At 43.9% G+C, this 26,339-nt stretch overlaps 1 protein-coding gene across 1 annotated transcript in view; it reads left to right on the top strand.

The window, feature by feature from the left end:
- Positions 1–11,047: 11,047 nt before the first annotated feature.
- rcan1b (regulator of calcineurin 1b) overlaps positions 11,048–26,339 on the top strand; it is a 35,021-nt gene continuing 19,729 nt past the window's right edge. The window contains exons 1-2 of the mRNA XM_079494972.1: positions 11,048–11,438; positions 12,420–12,558. Coding sequence (XP_079351098.1) covers positions 12,436–12,558 — 123 coding nt within the window. The 5' untranslated portion in view covers positions 11,048–11,438; positions 12,420–12,435. The remainder of the gene's footprint in view (positions 11,439–12,419; positions 12,559–26,339) is intronic.

Genomic DNA, 26,339 nt, shown 5'->3' on the forward strand with positions numbered 1-26,339 from the left:
TGTGTTGGGAGAATTAAAAGGTTTCACATTAACACACATTATGTGTGGAAATATTGGAAGTTGCCATAAAATGTGACCATACATCGGTTGTATTGAAAAGCAACACACATCTTCACCCTCCCAATGACTTATTGTGGGGGTTAGCAAAGATGGAGTACTCGTAGAGAGGCTGGGGATTTGGGAAGTGGCTTATTAACTTATTAAATTGGGACATGAAGGGGAGAAAAGGTTTTCTTTTTTCTTTTGCCTGAGGGGCATGTGTTGCTCAACAACAGTCTTTTCATAATATGCCTGCCCCTGAGATCTTTGATTTCTGTTATTGGAAAATTTAAATAAAAAAAAAAGAAAAGAAAGAAAAGCAACACAGTATTATGCGTGTCTTAAGTACCAGGTCTTATTACTTAACTTAAGACCTGGAGGCGTGGTCAATGCTGTTTGGCCACTCAGAATAGCCTAATGGCATTGACCACGCCTCCAGGTCTTAAGTTAAGTAATAAGACCTGGTACTTCAGACACGCATAATACTGCCCTGTCAGATAGGATCCAAAACCTGTCAAAGACCTCCACTAACAAGCTGTAGCGATGTGTGTGTGTGTGTGTGTGTGTGCGTGCGTGCGTGCGTGCGTGCGTGCGTGCGTGCGTGCGTGCGTGCGTGCGTGTGTGTGTGTGTGTGTGTGTGCGTGCGTGCGTGTGGGAGGGTCAGAACACAGTGCAATCTGTTTCAGGGTCAGCAGTGTGGGTGTCACCGGATTCTCTAAGAATCTAGAATCCTAAGTGTTAATGTAACTCAGAGAGTATACAGACAGAACCTAAACCTTATAGTTTCTTTCGTACACTCTCAGACTTACATTGATATTCAGGATTTTTACTGTGTATTCTACCCTCTGTTTCTTTCCTTCGTGGGGTGAAAATGCATATGGTCCTACTATTTTTTTTTTATTATTTTAATCCTGAAAGGTTTTGGACATACAGTATGAGGTTTCCACCCGACAGAGACCATATATATAGCAAACTTAAGTGTAGGTAGGATTTAGAATCTGCCCCCTCAGGTCTAAATGGGTTAATTTGAATTCAGCAGATCTATAAGCTCACAACGTGATGAAACACAACATACAGACAGTGATGGACAACATTTTCATAATAATTAGTAATTACATCTATATTGGTCTGTCTACCAAAAGAGTTTGACACAAAGGAAGGCATTGTTTAGTGTGCTTGCGCGTGCGTGCGTTCATGCGTGCGTGCTGGCGTGCGTGCTTGCGTTTGCATGTGTGCCTGTGTGCGTGCGTGTGTGCGTGTGTGCGTGCGACGTGCGTGTATGTGCAAATGCAGTTGCTCTCACATATTAGCACATTTTGTCCCAGGGATTAAACGTCTCAGCTGGTCACTCCTCAGTCAGTGTGTTGCCTTCATTCAGTCAAGAATTTCATCACAAACCAGAGAACAGACAGCTTTAAAGTTTATGAACTGACAACTTTATATCAAATTGTTATTGTATTGCATGTACAGAATCCTGAGTGTAAATGCTCTGTTAGCGTATATAATTTTGTTTAATGAATACCTTTTTATTTTGTCCAAGTCCAATCTGTATGGTAGGCTGTGGTTCCTAAACGTTTTAGCTCATGACTAAAAAGAGAAATTAGATGTTTGCCCGCATTGTGAGCTAGTAGAGCTGCTATTCTCAGAGTGCAACCAAACTGTCTGGAACTCGTCTCCACTAATCTGTCCCTAACATCATTTTAGTCTAGTTTTAATCTGTTGACGAAATTGTGGGTCCATTTGGTTTCATTTTAAACTCTCAAGAGTTAAAGTTCTATATATTAAGGGTGGGGACCACCTGGAACCCCCCCAAGGACCACTGGTTGAGAACCATTGCTGTAAACTGTCATTGACCTATCACGGTGCACCTCAACGGGTCCAGAACAAATTCCTGTTCGATCTGCTAGAAAAAGACTGAATTTTGTGTGTTCTGACAGGAGCTGAGATGAGCAAGAACACACACTCCTCCAAGCACCGTTTAGCACTGCTTAGCCCAGTGGTAATTTCAAGGACCCTCAGTTTGACATGCATATTAGTCTACAGACCCCCATTTAATGACATTTCTATCTCTGGGACCCCAATTTATATTGTAAAATCAATGTAAATTGAACTCTGAGAGTGTACAAATATAATTTGTACACTCTCTGAGTTACAGACCCATAAGGGTCCATTTGGTTACAAACTATCATTCAGCTGGGGACCCCCTGGAACTTCCTCAAGGACCCCTGGGGGTCCCCGGACCCCACTTTGGGAAACACTGGCTTAGCCAGTCCCACATAATGGCCGTCCAACCACCTTTGTACCGTGCCAGGCGTGCCTATTTAGGGTGCATATGGGTTTTCTTAATCTAAAGTTTAAAAAAATAGAAGATGCAATGCACGGTGGGCTTGTAGATCTGTTATTTATGCTTTTTTGTTTTTAAATTAGTGCTTAAGTGTCATTTCAATCCTGCCCTTTTTTAATCAAGGTAAAGAATGCATCAGAGAGTAATTACTTTAATTCACTGTAGAATAAGGAGGGTTGGAATGTTGTCGCCATCTCCCTGCCTGCCAAGAAGGCTAATCTCTAAGTGGATTACAACACACACACACACACACACACACACACACACACACACACACACACACACACACACACACACACACACACACACACACACACACACACACACACACACACGGAGAGAGAGAGATTACTGTAGATGGGTGTATGTATGTGTGTATTGTTATGTACTTGGAACAGATCATGTCACTGTTGTGCTCATGCAGGCTTATTTGACTTTTACACATCGGTATCACTGTTTACTCTCAGAGTCTGTCTGTCTTCATGCTGAGAGAACATTTTAAACTAAAGTATTGCACATTGCATGCATGATACGGTGTATGTAAGTATACTATTAGTTCTAACATACATACTGTATGGCCAGGGTTGGCCGGAATATACTGCCAAGCCTTCGGGGAGGTTTCATCAGCCTAATATCATCTTTGTCTGTCTGTCTGCTCAGTGGCCTTGTGGTTAGAGTGTCCGCCCTGAGACTGGGAGGTCGGGGTTCGATCCCCGGCCGGGTCATACCAAAGACTCTAAAAATGGGACCCAGTGCCTCCCTGCTTGACACTCAGCATCAAGGGTCGGATTGGGGGTAAGTCCCTGCGACATACTAGCGTCATGTCCAGGGGGTGTACTTGTACATCAAGCTGCCTCACGCTACAGAAACAGGAGATAAACTCCTGCCCTATGGGCCTCGATCATGGCTCGGCAAGGCTACTTACTGTCTGTCTGTGACTCTGTCTGTCTGTCTGTTAACCTCAATGATGTAACGCACTTGTATCGCTCAACTCGAGGACAGTCTTCAGAAGTTCCTGAATACAGTGGGTGCAGATTTGCATAATACGTACTGTATAGACTAGACTAGAGGGACAGGGTATTCCTGGCCACGCCCCCCTATTTCCACTCTGGGGTTATTTCATCAGCTTGACACCCAAGCCATACAGTGTTTTATATCTCCGACACAGACCAGGTCTAAGCTCGGCTAACAACACACAACTAGAGAGGAAACAATCCACACTCTCTGTAGAAGTCTTTTTTTTAATAATGTCTATGATCCGCAGCAGCAGTCAATCAAGCCCCATATAAGAGACGGTTTGTAAAGATTTGTCAAAGCTTTTGTTGAAATATGTAAAGTAGCCGACTGAAAATAGCCGATCTACAATCACACAACGCTCAAAACCCGCTGAAAAAAAAGCTCTGCACACTTTTGAGTATGCACAAGCTTGTATAACGTATGTGTGTGTGTGTGTGTGTGTGTGTGTGTGTGTGTGTGTGTGTGTGTGTGTGCGTGCGTGCGTGCGTGCGTGCGTGCGTGCGTGCGTGCGTGCGTGCGTGCGTGCGTGCGTGCGTGCGTGCGTGCGTGCGTGCGTGCGTGCGTGACGAGTACCTTGACGTAGAGTGAGACAACGAGGTCCTGGTCGTCAGAGACCCCGCCGCTGCTCCTCCTCGCCCTGGGAAGCACAGGACTGCACACCGTCTTGTGAGACAGCAGCGTCACCTCCTCTTTCCTCTCCTGGTCGCGGCGAGGGTAGTAGGACTGGCCGTCCTCCATCAGCACCACTCGCTTCTTCTTCCCCGGCTCGTCCCGCCGTTTCATCAGAGACTGGTCCTTCATCAGGGACTTCAGCTCCGTCATCCAGTCTTCCTTCGGCGCTGGGATCTTCTCCTCAGTCGGCGGCGCCTTTTTCTTCACAATCTTCAGGTCTCTCCTCCAGTCTCTCGTCGTCTCCTCCTCCTCCTCCTCTATGTCTTTCTTGATCCAGTCGGTGTCTTGTCTCCTCACGGACGTCATGCGCTCCGGCTTCGTCGTCAGCCCTCCTCCCTCGCCCCCGTTTGAGGACGGCGACTCTGGCCCTGTGATCCCGTTCTCCATGGCGTCCCTCAGTTCCCTCACTCGCCCGTTGACCTCGCTCGCTCCATCCTTGCCCTCTCCCCTTGGTTTGTCGTCCTGGCCTTCTGGCGTCTCGCCCTCTCCATGTCCGTCCTTCGCCTCGCCTCCGTTGTCCTGGGCGTAGGGCTGTCACGATTACACATTGAAGTTAACGATTAATTGTCACACGAATAATTACGATTAACTATTTAATTGTGTTTTTTGCATTGAACATTGGAACATTGCAATTTGTATTTCTGTTATGTCAAAATAGTGGAAATAGTTGATCTAAAATCTTACAAAGCTTGTAGATCTGCTATTTCTGATATTTTTGAAAGATATTTGAAAATGTATGGACATTTTTCAACATGGAAACGATTGACTATTATGAAAACAATTGTGATTATAACGTAATACTTGTGACAGGCCTACCTGAGCTGCTGTGGTGGTAGGTTCAGGTGCCCTCGGTATCTCCGATTCAGGACTCCCTCCGTCCTGCGACACCTCAAACTCATCATCCAAAACAGTCACGGGCTCTTCTGCCGTCCCCTCGTCCTCCACTGCTCCACCTCTGCTTGCGTCCTCCACGGTCACTTCAGAACTTTCTTCTGACTGTGATTCATGGTGGGGCAGCATCTCTCGCAACTCGCATGCCCCAACCGATGTTGACTGGGTCTCTTCTGAGGCGATTTGTTCTCCTGACCCCTCCGGTTCGATTCCACCCTCCTCCTGCATCTCGATGGCTTCCATCACCTCCAGATCGGCGTCGTCGTCGTGCTGCGAGTCCAAAGTAAGGTCCTCTGAACCGGGAGGCACCGGCGGTGGCTGTGATAGGCTGATGTCGGCCTCGATAGCCTCGGACACTGGCTCTCTCTCTGTTTCTACGCCATCTCCCGCTTTAACATCTCCCTGGTGCTCCTCTGCATGTGTGGCTTTCATAGCTCCGTTATCGTCCTCGCTTCTGTTCTCTACACAACCCTCCTCCTCCACCTCCTCTGTCTCGTCTGTCCCGGTGACAGCATTATCCCCAATCTGTAGCATTTGATCCTCCTTCGCCTTATCTCCGTCCCCTCCCTGTCCTGTTCTCTCTCCCTCTCCCTCGCTCGTCAGTGGCTGATCTGCTGGGTTGCTGCTTCCTTCTTCTGTAGCACGAGGCCTGGTCAACTCCTCTTCTGTAGCACCAGGCCTGGTCACCTCCTCTTCTGTAGCACCAGGCCTGGTCACCTCCTCTTCTGTAGCACCAGGCCTGGTCACCTCCTCTGCTGTAGCACCAGGCCTGGTCAACTCCTCTTCTGTAGCACCAGGCCTGGTCACCTCCTCTTCTGTAGCACCAGGCCTGGTCACCTCCTCTTCTGTAGCACCAGGCCTGGTCACCTCCTCTGCTGTAGCACCAGGCCTGGTCAACTCCTCTTCTGTAGCACCAGGCCTGGTCACCTCCTCTTCTGTAGCACCAGGCCTGGTCACCTCCTCTTCTGTAGCACCAGGCCTGGTCACCTCCTCTGCTGTAGCACCAGGCCTGGTCAACTCCTCTGCTGTAGCACCAGGCCTCGTCACCTCCTCTTCTGTAGCACCAGGCCTGGTCACCTCCTCTTCTGTAGCACCAGGCCTGGTCACCTCCTCTTCTGTAGCACCAGGCCTGGTCACCTCCTCTTCTGTAGCACCAGGCCTGGTCAACTCCTCTTCTGTAGCACAAGGCCTGGTCACCTCCTCTTCTGTAGCACCAGGCCTGGTCAACTCCTCTTCTGTAGCACAAGGCCTGGTCACCTCCACTTCTGTAGCACCAGGCCTGGTCAACTCCGCCTCTGTACAGTCCAGACACCGTCCTGCCTCTCCGACCTCGTTGGGCCCGGATGGCGATTCTGCAGGCTGCTCTGTCTCTTGGCTCACGTTGTTTACGGTGATGTCATTAGAAATGGACGGGGTATCTTGTACGGGTTCATTGCTCGCTTTCCCCTCTTCGTTGGCATCGTCTGTCTTTGTGACGTCGACAGCGTTGCCCGTCTTGTCGAGTCCTGTAACTTCGTCTTCATGTGCTGACTGGCTGATTGGTTCATTGGCCTCCACTTCTTCACCGGTGACATCATCACCGGCAACTGAGCACTGCTGGGAATCCTCCTGAACTTTGACCTGTCCTGTTGTCGTGACAGACGCTGCGGCTAAGACCGGTGACATGGCCGTGACTCCTTCAGACTCTTCAGACAGGCTTTGTTTTGACTCACTTGTGGAGGGAATAACAGCATCCATCTTTTCTTTGCCATCAACAGGCGATTCTGTGCACTCTGTTAAAGCATGTGGTTCAGCCTCCATTGTTTCTGTGCCATTGACAGGTGATTCTGTGCTCTTCTCCTTCAATGCCTGTTGTTCCTCCTTGTCTTCACCTCCATCCCCCGTGTCACCTGTACTCTCACTATCCACACCTGATACCACCGGCAGCCGTGTCTCTCCATCTCTCATGGTGTCATCTACATTCTCTCTGTCTGTCTCTTCCCCAAAATCTGTTTCTAAGCCACACAAACTGTCAGTGTCTCTCCCCGATCCTTTTAACTTCTCCTCCTCTCCTTCGCTTTCTCCTTCCACACGTCCGTCCTTCCACTGAAGCTCTCCCTCGCTTCCCCCATCCTGTCGCTTCGCCTCTCCGTCCCCCCGGCCCTCCGCCCGCTCCTCGATGCCATCCGGAGCCCGCCCAGCTTCTCCCGCTGTCCGTTCATCCCTCTCTCCCCGCTCACCCATTATCAAAGCATCCTCCCCTACCTCCTCTGCCAGTTCTACCTCCGCCTCCTCCCCCTGCCCCTCTTCCCCCTCTCCCCCTCTCTCGGACGGGAGCTCGGCGCAGGGTCCCACGGGATGGTGGACCACGGCACTGCTCGACAGGTCCGCGCTCGGTTGGCAGTCCGACTGGGCCATGTGGTTGGGGCGGGGGGAGGGTCGGCAAGTGTTAGAGAAAATGATAACACTTACTGGGTCAGAGGTTCTAAAAAAGATGCCAAGATTCCTGGGAAGGTCACGGGTCCAAACAGAGCTTAGAGGAGAGAGAGAGAGAGACGTCGCCGAGTCCGGAGCAGTATTCCAAGATGTGAGATTACACTGAATAGATCCGACACGTCTGGAGTGTGTCTGAGGTTCCAGGGAGAGGTGGAGGTGGAGCTCCAGGTCTGTGGGTCTCAAGTGCCAAGAACAATGGAGTTCATCTAGGTGTAGAGTTTGGACGTCGCAGGGAACTCGGTGTCAAGTAAAACACACAAACTGCTGCCACTTTCACTTAAGGCTATGAGGGCTGGAAGTGCATATTGTGCTATAGGCACAGTTGGCCAATAATATGCACATTTCCTCTCTCTCTCTCCCTCTCTCTCCCCCCCAGAGGATTAAGTTGTGGCTGATCCCCACATGACCAAGGGCTTAAACTGCTATGCCACCCAGTGACCGGCACCACTCGGGTTAAAGTTCCTTAAGTTCCGCACGACCGCACGCACGCTCTGCTGGGTCTGACTGTGCACCTTATATAAGAAACATGTATCTGAAAAGGTTTTCACACCTACAGTACAGGGGCGGCCTTAAGGATCGGGAGGCCCCATTCATGACATCATCATTTTAATAATGAATCATTATTATTATTTTTTTGTCAGTGTGTATTATCGGACTTCAAAGCATGAACAGCATACACAGCCAAGTAGAAAAATACACAAAAGCAGCTTGATTAAACAATTTTTTACTTAAGGTATAACTGGAAGGCAGCATAGGCGCTATACAATGATGCAATCGCAACTCTCAGCACTGCTAGTGCAGTGAGTGCACACACTGGGAAGTGGGAACAATTACAACCAAACAACACATAGACATGACAGGTCGAGCACCTGCAGTGATTATTAGCTGCTGCCAACTAGGTAAGTGGACGTACCGGATGAGACTGAATAATTGACAAGGCTGATTGGAAGGCTGCGATGCAATGCAATATTACTTCTACTACTACAACCTTACCTTTTTTTTTTTTTCGAAAAAGGCCCCTGGAGGCTCGAGGCCCGTTTCAATTGAAACGATTGAAACATATATAAGGCCGCCACTGAGTACAGGAGCACAGAGGGCTTCGCCACGACACCAGAGGGAGCGGCCATGATCTGGTTTATTTAAAACAAGAGAGAGAGAGAGAATTTAAAACAAATTCTATAGAACTCTGCCACCAAGATGTGGAATGTCCTGACACCAATAGGGTTTCTTTCAAAACTGGCCTGAAAAAAAGAAAGGAAAAATCTATCAAAGAGACCACAAGTGGAGGTAAATGTAAATTCCCATCAAAAGGAGGTGTCATTCACTGCTGCAGTTTTTGCTTTTTCTCATTTGTAGCCTACATATTGTGTCTTGTATTTGTTGATGACATGTATCATTGTGTTAACTTATTTGTTTCATATATGTTGATGAATTAAATACATAGGGTTAGTGTTATACTTTCAGCATAAATATCTGACAATACCACATGCTTTACGTTTCTGAATAATAAAGTAGGCTATTATAAAATTATACAAAGGAACATGCACAGAGTGTCAAATAGATATGGAGCTTTTTCCCTGACTTGTGGTTGGGTTACTTAAAACTAAAAGCAAATGTAAAAAAATATATATATATTTGGATAATGCTGTAAAGTAAAGTATACATGTATACGCTTACAACATGCTTAACATTCGACAATTAAGGTCTAATACATTCTACAATTGCTCCAAATTGCAACAAAACCTGTTATTCAGTCATTTTGGGGCATAAACAAGAAGTTGAAGGATAATGATGTATCGTGCACGTTCATATCATGTATACTTTAATAATAATAATAATAATAATAATAATAATTTAATAATAATAATACTTTTTTCAAATATTTTATTTTTCAACATTTTGGGGGAAAAAAGGTGATTTTACATCGAGGTGCCCAGATGTCCCTAGTGCCCACCTATCCTGTATCCATTCCGAACCAATAAGTTCCCTATGAAGCATCTCAGAATACATCCATACATACATCCATTTGGTTCAATTAGTACACCCTCAGACTTTTATAAACACTGATATGATTTGACTGTGTACAGATGTACATGATACGAGTTAGGATGCTCTAGTGCTTAGATATAAATGATGTACTGTAGGCTTATGGATCAGCTCGAATATGATCTGCACGCTAACCTTCTGAGTCGATGGTTCTCAAAAAAAAGAAATAATAATAATTTCAAGGACCTCCAGTTTGGTATGCATTAATTAGACCAGTGGGGTTCTAAAGCTTTTCAGGCTGCGTGACCCCCCAAAATAAAAAAAATAGATGCCTTGTCTATTGGCTATTGCCCACAAGAGGGCAATGTAAAGCAAGTTAAATTCGTATGCTAATTTAAATGTGTTTGCGGTTGGGCGTTAATAAATACGTGATAATAATATTGTATTACATTTACGTTCTATTAATAATATATATTGTTAAGCAAGGCCTCAGTGTGAGGAATGTTCTTGAATTTACCCATTAAAATAAAAATAAATCGATGAAGATTAACCATAAAAAGGATATGAATAGTTTCAGCATGTAAGTATTCATGTTTTGTAAATCACCACAGTGACGCTGACGGACGCAGATGTTTTGTAGATCTGCGGAGGACATAGAGAGGAGGAAGGATCATGGGAAGGATGGGAAAGGAAATTCTCCTAAACCGGATGCGCACATCAGCTGTTGAACTTGACGTGACGTCATATCATTCTCATCAGTGTTGCCATGTCTGCTTATTATAAGCGACATCCGGCTTGTTTTTTTGGGTCTTGTTTCTCAAGTCTTCTAGTTGCTTATTTTGGCCTTGTTTCCTAAATGTTGTTTTGTGGTTCTCAAACATTTTCATTGTCAAGGACCACGAAATTAATATGTATTTGTCCATCTGAAAATATGATGTTGTGCCAGGGACCCCTGGCCCCGGCATTGATCAATTGATTGATTGATTGATTGATTGATTGATTGATTGAATACTTTATTAACAGTTTGCAGAAAATAAGCACAGGAAGGTACAGTTCTGCTAAGATGATTCATAACCGAAGAAAGCCTATGGCCTTTGTTTCCATTGATTTGGGTCCTTTAGTTCATATATGAACATTTAATGACATGTATGACATACAATAGTAACAATACAAATATTCAGTGCTATGCAAAAAACATCTTGCCAGTTGCCACACAAGATGTGTGTATTTAAAATGTATTGAAAGATATTAGCCTATTGTGTGTGTGTGTGTGTGTGTGTGTGTGTGTGTGTGTGTGTGTGTGTGTGTGTGTGTGTGTGTGTGTGTGTGTGTGTGTGTGTGTGTGTGTGGATCCCGGTATATATATATATATATATTAGATTTTTTGTGTGTGAAAATAGCGGTTAAGTATTTATTAACAGTTAATTTCAAGCACAGAACTCAGGCGTCACATTGCTTGTAGATTAGCCCTAGAATGTCTGTGATCATACATATATTTCATATATAATATATGTATGATATATATGTTGATCTGCTATTTTCAAATAGTGTTCACTACTTCACTGATCATGTGTCGCTTCTTTTGGCCTTCTTGTTTTCATAGACCTCGTTGGCTTACTTCTCTCAAAACCTGGCAACAGCAATGATCTTCTCATCTCGGGCCCTAGCTAGCAGGAGCAGCAGCTTCATCATCACAACATCCATCTCTCTTATATTTATCCATTCATACTTCATTTGTAAAACGATACCTTTATCTCCCTGAGAAGACAACCACCCACACAAACCCCAGAACTGTGTTGATGAAGAAACCGGCGGATTTCACTGTGTGTTTTTTACTAGGCGGTTTTGTTTTGTAAGTAGGAACATTAGGGTAGCATGAGATGCTACTAGGCAAGCTATCTGCAGTATAACGTCATTGTTGTAGGGAGCTCTGTTTAAAGCTGTAATAGTACGGTGCAAACTGACCAGTTCCAACACGGACTGTCATGAATTAATGGTTACGGGCTTATTGCAGGTATGTATCTGTGCTGTCCTGTACACAATGCATATACTGTACACTATGAACTATGTAGAGAGAGCTGCTAAATAGCTTTATATTCCCATATTGGTTTAGAATGTTCAGTAACTGGGATATCCAGCAATTTTATCCAAACAGGAGAGAGAATTTTGATTGAATTCAGTTCATTAATTAACAGTTTGCATGGACATGGAAGTACTAAGAAAGCCTATTGGCTTGTTTCCATTTGGGTCCTCAATGTACTCAATTCAACTCATAAGGGTACTCGGATAATCAAGTGAAATTGGATGTGGTGAATTGATAAACAAAAATCAGCAGACAAATTTGGAACTGGGACTCTAGTAGTCTGTCTATAAAACAGAAGCTGATGAATGGGATATCTCTCCTGATTGGATGAAATTGGCATCCCACCTGGAAATGTATTTTCTTATTAAAGAGATGTGGACTGTGGAGACTCATGTTTATTTTTTATTTATTTATTAAATTTAATAATTACGTTAAAGCTGTTGCATACATATACAGCAGGGGTAGGCAACCTCAGGCACGGGTGCCAACATTGGCACAGGGGAGGGTGGTCACTGCCACTGGCATAAGTGTGTGAGAGATATTTTATTTTAATATTAAGAAGTATTCAAAAAAATCCCCTCACATCTATTAAATTCTACATTCACTCAAATTCTGGGCTCTGAGTCTGTGTGAGAGAAAATAGGCCACATAAAAATATTATGTACAGCCTATGGACAATCAAAATCAGATGGAAATATTACATTTTCATGTGGTGACATAATTAAACTATGTTGATATGGCACACTGATAATCAAGAAAATGGAAACATGGCACTTGTCAAAAAGGTTGCCGACCCCTGATATACAGTATACATTATTTTTTTCATATTTCGTTCGTTTTTTCATATTTCATTTCCTGACGTGCGCAGCCTTCTCTGACTGTTGTTGTTCCTCCCGTTTCGTTGTGACCCAGTCGAGTCCCAGTCGCCATGCAGCAGTCAGAGAAGAGCCCAGGACAAGAGGCCACAGTCAAAGTCCAGTTCACTGAGCTGCCCAACGCCCTCATCGCCTGCAAAGTGGCTGAGCACCTGTTCAATGACGCCACTCTGAAGGTAGGCCTCTGTGTGTTTGTGTCTGTGTGCGTGTGCGTGTGTGCTTGCGCGTGTGTACAAGGTATTTCTAGCCTGGGATCATTTTAGGATTTCTGAGCGGAAATAAAAAATCACACCCATGTGAACTGAGTGGTGCAACTCCCCCCCCCCCCCCCCCCCCCTCTCTCTCTCTCTCTCTCTCTCTCTCTCATTAGCAGGCAACAGTGCAACACTATCTCTCTCTCTCTGTTTCTGGCACTACAGCGCCCCTACTGGTACTCATAAGTCACACACATTAACACGAGTCACATAGGTGAACACAGACATTGCTGTTCCTTGGAGTGGTTGCACCACTCAAAAAATAACTCGTGTCATGTTGTAGTCACTGCTTTGCGGTCATCAGGCCGGAACCATCAAGCCGGAACCAGAATTACCACAAATAATTCCCTGCGATCAAGGGCATCACAAATATAGGAATAGTTTGGCATTTCCATCTTTTATTTCAACGTGTAGCGACTGGCGAGACTAAACTAGTAGTTTGGGGAACAAAGCGGCGCCGAGAAAATGGAACCACTGTGTTGTTTGTTTTTTGAGTGGTGCAGCCACTCCAAGGAACAGCAATGTCCGTCCCTCCCTATATGTCCGTATGTCCCTAGGGTACCAATAGGGGCAAAAGTGGCGCTGTTGTGCTAGAAACGGAGAGAGATAGTGTTGCACTGTTGCCTGCTAATTGAGAGAGAGAGAGAGAGAGAGAGAGAGAGAGAAAGGGCGGCTCGCCGGAACCGGCCGCCACCCTGGGTGTCTTCATGTGGGTCTGGAAGTTCCGGGGATCCCACACGGAGTTGCACCACTCGGTTCACAAGGGTGTATTTTTTTCAGTATCGGTGGCCTAGACCCGATCACATGGGCCAGGCTTTCCTCCGAGGTGGAAAGTCTGGTGACGCTAGGTAAAGGTATTCCTATACTTTTGAGTTCCAAACATGGAAAAAACAGCATTCCAGTTTATTTGTTTGAAAGGGAGGGGCTTTTTGAGTGGTGCAACCACTCCTAGAACCAGCAATGTCCGTCCGTCCGTCCGTCCGTCCGTCCGTCCGTCCGTCCATCCCTGTCTGTCTGTCTGTTTAGGGTACCAACAGGGGGCGCTGTTGCACCACTCACTTCAGACAGGTCTGATTTTTTTAGGCTAGTTTTAGGTTTTCGAATCAGTTAGGGTATTAGTTTAGGAAATTACAAGAAAAAGTTAAAAATGGCATAGCTATCCTAAATTGTTGCTGTCCGCACAAGGCCAGTAATACCAACGTGTGTCCGCACAGCCTGTGTTTGTGAAGTAACTACTACTGTATGTATCGTGTGAAAATTCCATGATTCATGGAGTCAAACTCAACCCTCTGACACAAAGGTTATGCAAGTCTGACCCAATTACACAACACAGCTGATCTAGAGCAAATATGTGATTTTTACACACACACACACACACACACACACACACACACACACACACACACTCATTCATTCCAGTCATTACTGGGTCATTCTAACCTTCCAAATGGCCATAAAATTTCATCTGTGTCTAGAGGGTCATTTAGATAATGAGCATCTCAACAACCCTCGACACCTCCGTTTGAACCTTGTGTTCTATATCTGTAAACTTATACAGTACTTGACCTCTATAAATAAATTAAAAACACCTTCAATATTTTATTCATTTTGGCAATGGTTCATCTTTCACTCAATAGTGACAACTCCTGTCGCAAGTTGATGATGTCGAATGTCCATGTGTTTTGATTTATTAGCACATTCCAATATGCCAGTATGCCGATCCTATACCACGTAATTTGTCCCATGATTTTTCATTCATCGTACAGTAATATTTTTGAATGCTTCAGTTGATGTTGCACGACTGATGTTTTGTACTCTTACTGCACTATTTATATATTATTATTTTACTAACTTGCAGCTGCACTTTAACTTGTTGATGGCATTTGTATGTATTCTAGATCAGTGGTTCAACTCTCAGAGTTGGTTCTATTTGTAACAAAGTCTCAAAGTCACAGACCTGTAAGGGTCCATTTTGTTCCATTTGTTCTTGGAGTTACAGACCTGTAAGGGTCTATTTGGTTGTACACTCTGAGTTAGACCCGTAAGGGTCCATTTGGTTGTACACTCTCAGAGTTACAGACCTGTAAGGTAAATCTACAGTTTTGTCAACAAAAATGTATTTTGGCAGGCCTTGATGGCATTGTAATGCCTGATTTTACACTTGGTTGCATGCTGAAAATAGCCGATCTACAAGCTCACAACACGTTGCACTGCGATGCGTGCAGTGCAACACTGGAGCACAACCAAACATAAAATGACTTAGTTCTACTGGATCTCTTCTCCACTAGTAGTCCCCTAACATTTTATTCTACTTTCTCAACTATTATCAACTTTAGTCACCGTAGGTTCGTTTTTATTTAGTTTTAGTTTTGTTTTCGTAATTAAAAAAAGGTAGTCGATGAACATTTTTCATCATACCGTAGTTTTAGTTGACAAAATCAACACTGATAAGCAATGAGAGTGTGTTTTTGAGTGGAAAAAGCAGTGGAATTCCACAGTGGAAGACTTGAGTCAGACTGTCTCCTCACCAAACGGGTGTGGCAGAATGGGACCGCTAGCCTAGCAATCATTCATTACAGCCCTGTCATTATGTGTGTGTGCGTGCGTGCGTACTGCGTGCGTGTGTGTGTGTGTGTGTGTGTGCATGTGATGGGGAGTCTTGTGCAGGTGTTTCTGCAGTGGAAAAGACCGACTGGATGGAAAAGAGTTTGTCATTTGTCAGATGCTGACAAAGCTCTCGCTCTAGTAAAAACCCATTAAGGTCATTAGAAGGAATTGGTGGTTTGGGGGCGGGGCTGGGTCAGGTTAATTTGTGGAGGAATACCATACCACCAGTGTTGTTGACTCCAGTCTGACCTCACACTGTAACTTCCAGTTCGTCTTTGTGTGACTTCATTTTCTGTCACAGCTAGGACCACAAAGACTTCACACACTTTCACCCAACCAGGGTTGTCACGAATTATGACATTTTACATGACGAATAACCCATTTTACTTACGTTTTGCAGGAACAATGGTTTCAGCTACCATTCAATCCAATAGCCCATCTACGCGTCACACGTGTTATGAGTTTGATCAGATTTCAGCCACGTTGGAGTCCTTATTTTGGGCATTGGTTATTATTGGTGGGAAATCGTAAAAAAAAGAAAATACAAAAATTGCAGCTATACGCGTCACACATGTTATGAGTTCGATCAGACGGTTTTTGTTATTATTTGACTTATGACAAAGTATATGGGTCTTAAGAGGTTGAAGTTGTTTATGAAGACTACCATCCATCTGTAGTGTAGTGTTTTCTGTACTGTTTCTGCGCTGTGCTGCTTTCGTCTATTCTGAACGCATGCAGTCAATAACAGCCAAGATCAGATCAGTGAGTCACTCGTGTTTGGGAAAAAATGTAGCAACATAATGATGTAGGGAAAGGCTGATTCACTCGTTCACTCCAGAAACAAGAATTCTCTAAATAAATCTGCAAATAGTTTTTACAAACACAGGATATGATGTTATTATCCAAAGTGCCTTGGCAGGGGCGTCGTCCTCCCATGAGCCAAGCCTGTGCCTAACATACCTGAATGGGACTGGGTGTTACAATCCATTTATACCATCAGCAACATCAGAAACAAAAGAGTTGGGTGAGGCAATGTCTACCAGTAAGTGCAGTGAATTACTGGTTTTGTAATTGGTATATATATATATATAGGGAAAGGCTGGTTCACTCGTTCACTCCAGAAGCAAATAAATACATCTGCAAATAGAGTATATAGTCCTAAATGGTAGCTGGTGGTATGGTGGTGCATGGATTAACCCATTTTGGGCGGGAACCCCTTTTGGTGTTGGCATTACGTTATGCTTTAGTTATTGAAAAATAGCAGATCTACAAGCTCATAGCGCGCCACCGAGTGGCGCGCTACGAGCTTGTAGGTCTGCTATTTTTGAAAAATCGAAGAACGACTGACATAGAAACATAGCTTTTTCAGAAAACTGTCAGGATGTAGAAGACATTTTTAGAATCTGATCTCAGGTCAAAATGGGTTCAAGTTCTCAGACGCCACAAACTGATTTCAGTCCTTTGGATTCCATAGAAGTCAGCATGTCTTCTATGTTGTCACTGTACAATAGTTAATAATAAACAGTTGTCATGTTGCACACGTGCCTAAAAGTGCTGATGTTTGCACCGCCCTCGTTGAAAACGTATTTCAAACTCCAGCTTGTCACTCTCCAGGCTGCATGAACAGCGCTCAAGCGCTGTTTTCAGACCCCTGGCCTCAATGTCGTAAGTCAGTCTTACTCTATGGCTCTGGCGAATCCCAAACAAGACTGTGCTTAATAACATTCCATCCCCCCAAGCCCCAATTGCTGTGATTGGTTTAGATGAGCAAAGGGAGACCTACGGATGCTTCAATGGTCAAAAAAGACAAATTTTCTATAATTGATTATGTCCGTTGCCGAATCGGTCAGCCGGGGCACCTGATGGAGGAGAAATGAACTGGTTGCAATAACGTGTTCCTTCCACGCGCTACGTCCAACTGGGGAAACTCCCCCATGTCAGGTGATTAAAAAAAACTAAACTAGACACAAACATTTTTACTTGACTAAAATATGATTCAATCTAAATAAATTGTATTCAAAACACAAAGAAAATCAAAAATTGCTGTCAATTCAACACTGACGCACGCACAATAGCACACACACACACACACACACACACACACACACACACACACACACACACACACACACACACACACACACACACACACAGAGAGACAAGCAAACAAACGGACAAAGCAGTCAGTGTTTGGGGGCGTGCTGTAGCGGCCAGGCTGCTGACGACAGTGGAATAGAAAACAGCCAAGAGACAAAGAGTCTCCCCGGGTGAAAAGATGACTTGTTTTCTCTCTCTCTTGCCCTCCTACCATTCATTTCCACTGCTCGTCTGCAAGGAATTCTGGTGGGTCAGCTGACGAGATCAAATGACCAAAAATTCCACTGTGTGTGTGTGTGTGTGTGTGTGTGTGTGTGCGCGCAGGAAGCGTTCACATGAGCACCTGTTTTCATTCTGATAAGGTGTTGGTGGATGCTGAGTTGCTGACTCAGTTAAACTGAAGTCATAGTCTGTGTATGGCGTCTATCTTGATAAACATATAAGACGCAGAGAGGCTAAAGCGGGGAAACCTTTAGCTGTCAGACTCGCTGCTTTAGTCGTCGTCTGCATGAGCTCTAGGCCAGAGTACTGCTTTTGTTATATTTTATTAAAGTTAAAACAGTTCATTACCACAGTGAATCATAGCATATAAAGCGATTGCGGTCAACAAAGTTGGACCTTCCCCGTTCACCCCCTCTCTCCTTCCATTCATGAAATGCCGCCTTGCGAACAGCTGACTTTACTATGAGTGACGTAGCACGCAACACCACGTGACCCATATAACTGTCACCAACAGTCTGTATTTTGCTCAAAAGTATTTGTTCAAAAGTAAACGAATCAATGGATTTGTGATCATTATTTGGTGGGCTGTTGCACTCTGCCCTCAACCAGTGTTTCCAGGGACCGACACTGGTCCTTGAGTAGGTTCCAGGTGGTCCCCAACTAAATGATGGAGAGTTGGTAATGGTAACTAAATGGACCCTTATAGATCTTTAACTCTTGAGAGCGCAATTGAAACCAATTTGGGGGGTCCATTTGGTGTCATTTTACACTCTCAGAGTTACAATATTGTCAAGCATCTGCATTACTTGATTTACAAGAAGTCTAGGCAATTAGAGAATGTAGCAGAATTGTTATTTTGATCGTTTGCCTGTTACCTCCTATGGTACCACATCAATACACTCAGCATGCAAGCCCTTGTACATCATACATACAGTATTGGACATTCTGTGAATTATTTATGAGAGTCAGTGCAAGGAAACATTCCTGTTTTATTACTAAGCATAGTGGAGAGAGAGAGAGAGAGAGAGAGAGAGTGACCAGCACCTGCTTCATGAAGTTGGACGTTTATCTCTTAAACCCAGCTCTCCCAGTAAAATGACCAGTCATTGTCTCTCACACACACACACACACACACACACACACACACACACACACAGAGAGACTTGGCCATAGTGGGGGCCAATGGAAAGTGTGACCTGTCGATACACTGACTGTATCCACTGAGTCATTGCTGACTACTGTACGCACGCTGGATGAGAACCATTCACTGTTCCTCATTCTGACGACGTGCACGCCTGCACAGATCAACAGTCTGACACAATGAGGTTTCATTCACCAATGTCCTTGTTTGCCTCATTTCCAGTTTTTAACCCATTTTTTTTAACCCCTTTTGGTGTTAGCATTATGTTATGCTTTAGCTATTGAAAAATAGCAGATCTACAAGCTCATAGCGCGCCACCGAGTGGCGCGCTATGAGCTTGTAGATCTGCTATTTAAAAAAAAACGAAGAACGACTGACATAGAAAACTGTCAGGATGTAGAAGACATTTTTAGAATCTGATCTCAGGTCAAAATGGGTTAATCTAGATCCGTTAAACATTTTTGCACCATTCTTTTGAGCACGAACATTCAGGGAATGTCACTATCCGTTGTACGAGAAAGCAGAGAGCTGATCTACCAGCTTACAATGTGTTGCAATGCCATTGCAGTGGCAGGCTATTATCCTGGTATTTCATGGATTCATGGACCAAAAAAATGCTGATATTCATTGTGCCTAACCCAGTGGTTCCCAAACTGTTTCATGTCAAGGACCCCCAAAATGATACTCATTAGCCTGCGGACCCCCATTTGAAGAGATATGCCAAGGACCCCCATGAGAGAAGATCTTTACGGCTCTAGCAGTGATTCTCAACCAGTTTAATTTTAAGGACCCCCCAGTTTGACATGAATTAGGCTACAATTCCCCATTTAATGGCATTTCTATCTCTGGGACCCCAACGTATATTGTAAAATCATAGTTAATTTAACTCTGAGAGCGGGTCCATTTGGTTCCATTTGTACACTCGGAGTTACTAAGGGTCCATTTGGTTCCTAATTATCATTTAGCTGGATACCCCCTGGAACTCTCAAGGACCCCTAGGGGTCCCCGGACCCCACTTTGGGAACCACTGACCTAACCTAATACTATATTAGTGTCATGTTTTCAGCTACTGTAGGTTCCTCCATTATCCTGGTTGGAACATTTAAACGGTTGACTGTGTAGATTTAAATAAATGACTATCCATTTAGGAGTAATTCACATAACATGTAAAACGGCAAATTTATTCACTAAAATATTGAGTACGAATATTGAATAAGAGTCTCGTAGTGTTTTCAGTGACATTTGGCTGTTCTAAGACTGGATTTAACAGAATGCTTCCTTCTAATATTTGACACGTGCTGCCAGGCCTGGAGGTTTGTCATGTTTTAGGGGCAAGGCCAAATGCCAGGGCAGGAAGGCCATCAAATAAAACAATTTTAGTCCATTGAAAGAATTCATTGGCCTGGGCTGTGGCTCAGCGGTCCAGGCACATTGGCCGGTAGTCCGAGTCTGGCAGTGTGCCGCGGGCTCGACTCCTGATCCCGACGGCCTTTACTGCATGTCACCCCCCCATCTCTCTCCCCCATTTCCTGTCAGCCTACTTTCTGTCCCTCCTATATAAAATAAAGGCGAAAGCCGCAAAAAAAACATTAAAAAAAAAAATCATTGAGTGTGAGCGTTATGGATACTATCTGCTATTCAATTGTATTTTTAGTTCTACATTTGTATTGTATTTGTTTTATTCAGGACCCCAGGAAGACTAGAGGCTCAGTCATGTGTCTCTGATCCTTCAATAAACAATACATAAACATAAATGCTCAGCCCTGCACCAATCAAATTCACTGGAGTGGTTTAAAGATGGGTTAAGAACAGAATCTCAACAAAAGACACTGGTGGTGTCTACATGACAAGAAAGAGACACTGGTGTCGACATATTGACAAGAAAGAGACACTGGTGTCGACATATTGACAAGAAAGAGACACTGGTGTCGACATATTGACAAGAAAGAGACACTGGTGTCGACATATTGACAAGAAAGAGACACTGGTGTCGACATATTGACAAGAAAGACACTGGTGTCGACATATTGACAAGAAAGAGACACTGGTGTCGACGTATTGACAAGAAAGAGACACTGGTGTCGACGTATTGACAAGAAAGAGACACTGGTGTCGACATATTGACAAGAAAGAGACACTGGTGTCGACATATTGACAAGAAAGAGACACTGGTGTCGACATATTGACAAGAAAGAGACACTGGTGTCGACATATTGACAAGAAAGAGACACTGGTGTCGACATATTGACAAGAAAGAGACACTGGTGTCGACATATTGACAAGAAAGAGACGGAGGATAAAGTGGTACAGTCAGCTGGGGCATTAAGGCCACTGTGGCCTCAGGGCATGACTTTTATTTTTTTGAGGGGCACAAAGGCAACGACGGCCATGGCCCCCGTGGCCTCCCTTCAATCCCTGCCCTGCATGCTGCTTTTTCTGCCTTAGAAACGTAGTGGTGACAGCTGAGCTGAGCCACCTCTTTCTTCTCTGTGTAGTTCCCAATCCCATATTAACAATTTAACATTTATCCAACGTATGTATTGAATGTCCAATGTTGCTGGATTTTCCTTCATTGTCAATGGCGTTTTTAATGGTTGTTTAAGGAAAAACTAACATTAAACGTGTATATAGGACACGCCCCTCAACAACAAAATATTCTTGCGTCCGAGAGGCTAAATCTCATCAAATGGTGGTCCGTGACTCATGCTGAATAAATAATGGATCAGCTTTGTGAGCTTGCAGATCGGCTATTTTCAGCATGATGCAACACGTGGTACGACCAAACAAAATCAAGCTTTACCTGGGAGATCTGCGTTTGTTGGATGAGGCGACACAGCGCTTCCAGACGCAAAAATAAACTGTTAATTATGAGGCTCATATAAGACTCATTATAAAGTATCCCATGCCTACATAGTTAGGTCTCATGGATATTTATTTGGGGGGATAATGTTTGTAAGATCATTCTTTACAGTTCACCCCAAAGAAAGCAAGGTAGACCATAGAACTGTAATTACTTACAGGCATGATTATGCTACCTATGCCTTTTTCTAGTTGGTTTGTTTGCATGTAGGGTCGGCTATCTGCGCGAAAGAGCACCGTAGTTGCGTGCTGCGACTGCACGCATCAGAGAAATTGCATGTCAGAGGGAGATATTGCATTAATATGGTGTTGGACTCGGGATTATTGTATTGCAGAACCTTGTCGGGTTTTAGCAGGACCGGGCTGGACATTCTGATATATATTGTTCATGTAAAAAACAATGAATAAAAAAGGAAAAAAGCAGGACGTTCTAGCCCAGGGGTTCCCACACTGGTGCGCGGACGCCCTCTAGGGGGTGCGTGACATGAAAACGGTAATGGCAGTTTTATGGTGTTATTTAACACAAACGGCAAAATCCGGTAAAACACTGTTGTAAGAAGATGTATAGAGCAGCTGCGGGAGTTAGTATACAGCAGCTGCATATCTCTCAGTGCAGTGACATTCTGTGATTATTTGCCATAATCATATTAAAAAATCACACCTGTGTGAACTGAGTGGTGTAAGGTTTTATATAGCATGATCAGCTGTGGTCTGACGTAATGTCTGACGTAATTAAATTACACCCGGATGTGATTTCACAACTGGCTTTTTTTGTGCAGAAAAAATGAGCATGGTTGCTACGGTCATCCAGTTCACCCGGGTGTGATTTAATTACGTCAGAAATAATTTTGAACATAGCAACCATGCTCATTTTTTCTGCACACAAAAGCCAGTTGTAGGAGTGGTTTACACCACTCAAAAATGTATCATTTTCGGCCAAAGCTAGGTCAGGAGGTAACAGGGGGAGCACGGTCAAAAAGGTTTGGGGACCGCTGTTCCAGTCCATTCATTGAGGTTCGTGTGCCAACGTAACGAGCAAAGGTCCGAACCTTCGAAGGCTTAGTGCTTCCACTTTCCATGGTTCCATGTACCTTGTGTCAGGGCCTGTGTGTGTGTGTGTGCGTGCCTGCATGCGTGCGTGCCTGCGTGTGTGTGTGTACACCAAGTGAGAGAATGGAAAAAATGGGAAGATGAAACCAAAACATGAGCATGGAAAAAATGCAGGGCTGAGTGCTCGCTCTCTCTCTCTCTCTCTCTCTCTCTCTCTCTCTCTCTCTCTCTCTCTCTCTCTCTCACACCCACCCACATAGACATAGACCGCAGTGGGATGGGATTGAGGTCTGGGGATGATTTGCACCTCCTCTCTCTCTCTCTCTCTCTCTCTCTCTCTCTCTCTCTCTCTCTCTCTCTCTGTGTCGCACACACACACGGTAATGTTTAACATCAACAAACAACACTTAGTTGAGAGCTCACCACTATTACACAACTCATTTTTCCACACACACAAGTTTCCATCAGAGAGACACGCGCGCATGCACACACACAAACGCAGACACGCACACACACACACAGCGCTATACCATTAGTCATTTTCGGTATCCAGTAACACCTGCTCTCTGTATGCAGGAGAAGTCACGTGATCAATCAGATGGCTGTGATCATCTCCGTGGGCACGTTCACTAAAACTAAGACTAAATGTAAATTAAAACTAGACTCAAATGTTAGGGAGGGACTAGTGGAGAAGAGATTCAGTAGAACTGAAAGACAAGATATTTTATGGTTGGTTGCGCTCTGACAATTGCAGATGTATCTACAAGATTGTATATTTTCAGCATGCAAGTGTAAAATCTACATCATTATTCACATCGAGCCAAAATAATTATTTTGTCGACGAAATCAAATGTAGATTTAGTCGACTAAAATCTCATGATATTTAGTCAACTAAAATCTCATGATATTTAGTCAACTAAATCTAGTCTAACACTAAAACCTTTCGGATGACTAAAATATGACTAAAACTAAATAGCATTCTATTCCTATGACTAAAACTAAATAGCATTCTATTCCTATGACTAAAACTAAATCAAAATTTGCTGTCAAGATCAAATGCTGTCACTGGTTGGGTCCGTTCGTCCTGATGGTGCTCCTCTTCTTAGCATCCTGCTCACAAGCGTCTCTCCCCTCCCCTCCCCGGTCAATAATATCTCTACGTCTCTCAGACACGTCTCTGCAAAAACAAACTGCTATTTTTAGCCCCTAAGCCTCCTCCTCTAGTGATGGCTGTTTGTTTGCCAGGTCAGGCCGCGCTGCACAATATTAAGTGAGATATGAAATGGTTATAATACTGAAATACTTATCTTTAAAATGGTAATGGTATATAGCGCCTTTATCCAAGGCGCTTTACATAGATTGTGCATTACATTCACCCATTCCCACATACATTCATACACCGATTGCAGCGGAAGCCATGCAAGGTACCAACCAGCACATCGGGAGCAATTTGGGGTTCAGTGTCTTGCCCAAGGACACTTCGACATGTAGACAGGAGGAGCCGGGATTCGAACCGCCGACCCATGGATCATTGGACGACCTGCTCTACCTCTTGAGCCACAGTCGCCCATATATGTCCTATCCAGGATTCAAACCCAGGTCTTCTGCGTGAGAGAACACATTTCTACTGCTGAGCTAAGATAGAACGCCCTCTTATCCAGGGGAGATGATGAGCTCCAGGCAGTACTACTCAAAAGGGAGATGATTCTGGGATCCTTTTTTGGTTCCGGAAAAAAGATTCTCATACGTCTGTTCATGTTTTTCCATGTATTATTCAGGTGGTTTGAATTTTGACAGGAGGACTTTTGAATATTAATGAGATTAGTCTTTGGAAGAAACTAAACCATTGTGAGTTGTGTAAAACCTGCCTTTTATTGGATAGTATAGTGAAGAGTGGCAGGAAATGGGGGGGAGTGAGAGAAAGAGACAAGGCAAAGGCCGTCAGGCTTGGGAATCGAACCCTGAACTCACTGTCAGGCCTGCATTAGAGCCTATGTGGTATGCACCATAACCGCTAGGCCATCTGCACTCCTCCGCCAGGGGGCTTTTAGGTGGTCCCAGGAGGTCCAGAGCGAAATGATTTATAGAGCACCGAAGTCTGACGTAAGTTACACATCCTACCTGGGTCGCGTTTTTCCCCCAATTCTGAATTCCCGTAGACTTTTTGACTCGTATGGATATGAAGAATCAACTGACGGTGAGGAAACGTTATTGTGACTGACTATTCTAAGATAACCCAATGTATATTCTCCATAGAGAAATGACTTCCGCAATCCAGGGGATGAACGAGTGTCGCCAGGACTTTGGTACTTTTATAGTTGGGAATGAAATGGACTCTTACAGGTCTGAGACGTACAAATGGACCCTTGACAGGCATTTCGCTCCATTTGTACACTCTCATAGTTATGGGGGTCCGTGGCCCACTGCATACCAAACGAGGGGGCCTTGAAATGAAAAAGGTTTGAAAACCTACTGGTGATTGTTTGAAAGATCAGTACATGTCATGAAAGCAAGGTTAATATTTCAATAAAACCACATTTTCTCAAACATCAAGTTCAAACATTTACCTTTATTGGTTGACCAAGCCACAAGAATGATAATGTTCCCCTTTGTCAGCGGTTATGAACTTGACAGTTTGTCTGTAATTACTGATAACATGCACTTTAATGAGTGGAAAGCTGTGACCTTAATTGTGAGCTTGTAGATCTTCTATTTTCAGAGCTTAACACCCGAGCGCAACTAAACCTAAAATGACTTATCTTTTAGTTCTACTGGATCTCTTCTCCATTCTAGTTTTTATTTGTTGATGAAATTGTCAGTATTATATTTAGTCATCATTTTGGTCATCAAACTAGTTTTAGTTTTGTCTGTGAAAATATTTGCAGTTGACGAAATGTTGTAGTTTTAAAGGAGAATTCCATGGCTTTCCAGGCTTTCTTACCTTTCTTTGTAGTTGTTACGTCCCCACCAAAGAGGTCCAGGTGTTATTTTGTGCAAAAGCTCCTTATTGGCTATTTCCCCTACCATAAGCCCTACATTCATTGCATTGAATTGAATAGGAATTGAATGGAGCTATGGGGTGTTGTGCTAATTTGCTTATTTCCATCGCTCAAAATTATAATTTTTTTGTATATATCCTCTCCTATGTAAATAATATCCCAAGCGGCACACTTTACTACTTATTTCGATGGAAATAAGCGAATTTGCACAACACCCCATAGCCCCATTCAATTCCCATTCAATGCAATTCATTGAGGGCTTATGGTAGGGGAAATAGCCAATAAGGAGTTTTTGCAACAAATAAAACACCTGGACCTCTTTGGTGGGGACGTAACAACTACTAGGAAAGGTAAGAAAGCCTTCTAGCATGGAATTTTCCTTTAATGGACGAAATGAACACTGCCTTATATCGTACTCGGATAGATCGCTATCTAACCCAAAGTTCTGACCAAGTCATAGCTTAGTTTTTATTTAGTTTTTATTTAGTTTTCATCATTGAAAACCGATATCCCACAAATATTTTGTCATAGTTTTAGGTGGCATTCACACCAGAAAGCTTCACTGCGATTTAAACAAATTCTGCTGCCTATTTTCAGAAAGTGCGCTTCGTTTGGGCAGGTGTGAAGGCTCAATCGAATTTGGCTGTGTATCAAACAAACAAATTCTAATCCTCCAAAAACGGTGGTTTCGTTTAGCTTCAAAGCGCAGCAGAGTGCGAATCACCACA

The sequence above is a fragment of the Electrona antarctica genome (assembly GCF_951216825.1).
Source record: "Electrona antarctica genome assembly, chromosome: 24".
NCBI classification, from domain to species: Eukaryota; Metazoa; Chordata; class Actinopteri; order Myctophiformes; family Myctophidae; genus Electrona; species Electrona antarctica.